This window comes from Plectropomus leopardus, unplaced genomic scaffold (genome assembly GCF_008729295.1).
Source record: "Plectropomus leopardus isolate mb unplaced genomic scaffold, YSFRI_Pleo_2.0 unplaced_scaffold3756, whole genome shotgun sequence".
NCBI classification, from domain to species: Eukaryota; Metazoa; Chordata; class Actinopteri; order Perciformes; family Serranidae; genus Plectropomus; species Plectropomus leopardus.
In genome coordinates this window covers 1-2,104 of record NW_024641083.1, presented here as the reverse complement: position 1 = coordinate 2,104, position 2,104 = coordinate 1, and the positions used below count along the sequence as shown (strand labels likewise).

Genomic DNA, 2,104 nt, shown 5'->3' with positions numbered 1-2,104 from the left:
GTGTGTGTGTGTGTGTGTGTGTGTGTGTGTGTGTGTGTGTGTGTGTGTGTGTGTCCTGGAAGACGTCTCATAAACAGCCTTAGTGTTTGTTATCTGACTGCAGGTCATGTGACTCAGCTCTCGTCCAATCACAGACGCTCTCTGTCCTGTCACCACGCTGTCACACACACACACACACACACACACACACACACACACACACACACACACACAGTGTCTCTGTGGACAACACACACACTCACACAAGTGTGTGTTATCAAAACACACAGTGTGGTTTACTAACACACACACACACACACACACACAGAAACACACACATTTCTGTTGGTGTGTGTGTGTGTGTGTGTGTGTGTGCGTGTGTGTGTATGTCCTGTCAGAGACACGTCCTGGTCCTCAGCCGTCTGTCCCTCTGAAACACACACAGACCCACCTGTCTCACTCTCTCAGTCTCTCTCTCTCTCTGTCTGTCTCTCATCCAGCTGCAGCTCTTGTCTCTACTCGTCGTCCTCCTCGTCCTCGTCCTCGTCCTCTCCCTCCTCGTCCTCCTCTTCCTCTCCTCCCTGAGCCGAGGACCCGGGGTTCCTGCTGGCGTACGTCCCGCCGCCGCGGTACGCCACCATGTCCTGTCAGACAGAGGGGACAGGGACATGTCTTTAATGCAGGAGCTCTGAGAGGACACAGTCTGAGGACAGAGGACAGAGGACACTCCTCCTGTCCTCTGTCCTCTTCTGAAACACAAAGCACACTACAGCTCTAACGGGCTGCACACAGCTCCAGGACTTTCCAGGACTTCCCAGGACTGAGAGTCAGATGTTAGAGATCAGTTTTGTTTTTATCGCAGCTTTTTAAAGACGTATAATTAAAACGTCCGTCTTCAGAGCCGGATCACAGCTGAACGTGTAATCCAGCTGCTCTGGACGTGCCTCAAACCCGAGCAACGGCTGACCGCTTCAGATCAGACCCGCCCCGACGCCACGGGCTTTAAATCTGCGCTGAAGACGCGTCTGCTCCCCCGACCTTCGTTTAAGACGAAAACGTGTCCGTCCCGACAGATGTGACTGCTGTCCCTGCAGATGATCTGAATATCGTTTCAGGTTGTCTCTGGGCCTGTAGAGCCCTCTGGTCGGCCCGGCTGCTTTAACGTGATACATAAATCAACTGGACTGGACTAATTTAGGGACTGTTCGTTATTTATGAGAGGGGGCAGGGACGGGGAGACATGTCAGATTATCTGTAGTCTTTGGAGGGACTGATGGACAAACCGCCTTAAACAGCTGCATTTTGGATTTCTTCTATAGTTTATTTTACTTCACTTTAAAAATTCTGCAGATTTTTAAAATATTTTTTAAAATATTTCACAGAAAATATTTTGACATTTTATTTTCTTTAAATATTTTTGATGATTAAAAAAAAGGAAACTGGCAGCCTGCAGAGACCTACAGAGACCCTGTCCCCAAACTGAAGACAGACATTAACCTTAACTATCGAATTATCCTTTACTGCCATCTGCTGGACTCTGTCCTCACATGTCCCCTATCAGTGGGACCACAGGGGACAACAGCCTCTGTCTGTGTGTCTCAGAGTGTCTCAGTGGTACTGACCCGGTCGTACTTCTCTCGTAGTTTCTGGGCCTTCTCCTCGTAGGGCAGCTTCTCAGACTGGGACAGTTTGCTCCACATCTCTCCCAGTTTCTTGGCACAGTCTCCTATGGACAGACCGGGATACTGCTGCTTCACACTGGGACGGTACTCACTGCAGAACACGAAGAACGCAGAGCTGCGGGGACACGGAGGACACACAGAGAGGGACACACAGAGAGGGACACACAGAGAGGGACACACAGAGAGGGACACACAGAGAGGGACACACAGGGGGACAGAGACGCGTTAGTCACCCGTCTGTCTGACTCTTACGGAGGTCTCTTGGGGGCGTTGGTGTGCGGGTGTGCGTGTGTGCGTGTGTGTGTGTTGGGTCTTACGGCGGTCTCTTGGGGACGTTGGTGTGTGTGTGTGTGTGTGTGTGTGTGTGTGTGTGTGTGTTGGGTCTTACAGCGGTCTCTTGGGGGCGTTGGTGTGTGTGTGTGTGTGTGTGTGTGTGTGTGTGT

At 51.1% G+C, this 2,104-nt stretch overlaps 1 protein-coding gene across 1 annotated transcript; it reads right to left on the bottom strand.

The window, feature by feature from the left end:
* Positions 1 to 328: 328 nt before the first annotated feature.
* On the bottom strand, positions 329 to 1,973 carry LOC121938907 (high mobility group protein B2-like; the record flags this gene model as incomplete). The annotated part of the gene is made up of 3 exons (XM_042482060.1): positions 329 to 623; positions 1,602 to 1,776; positions 1,914 to 1,973. Coding segments are annotated over 3 exons (364 nt in total), but the record flags the coding sequence as incomplete, so codon positions are not given.
* Between the last annotated feature and the right edge of the window lie 131 nt (positions 1,974 to 2,104).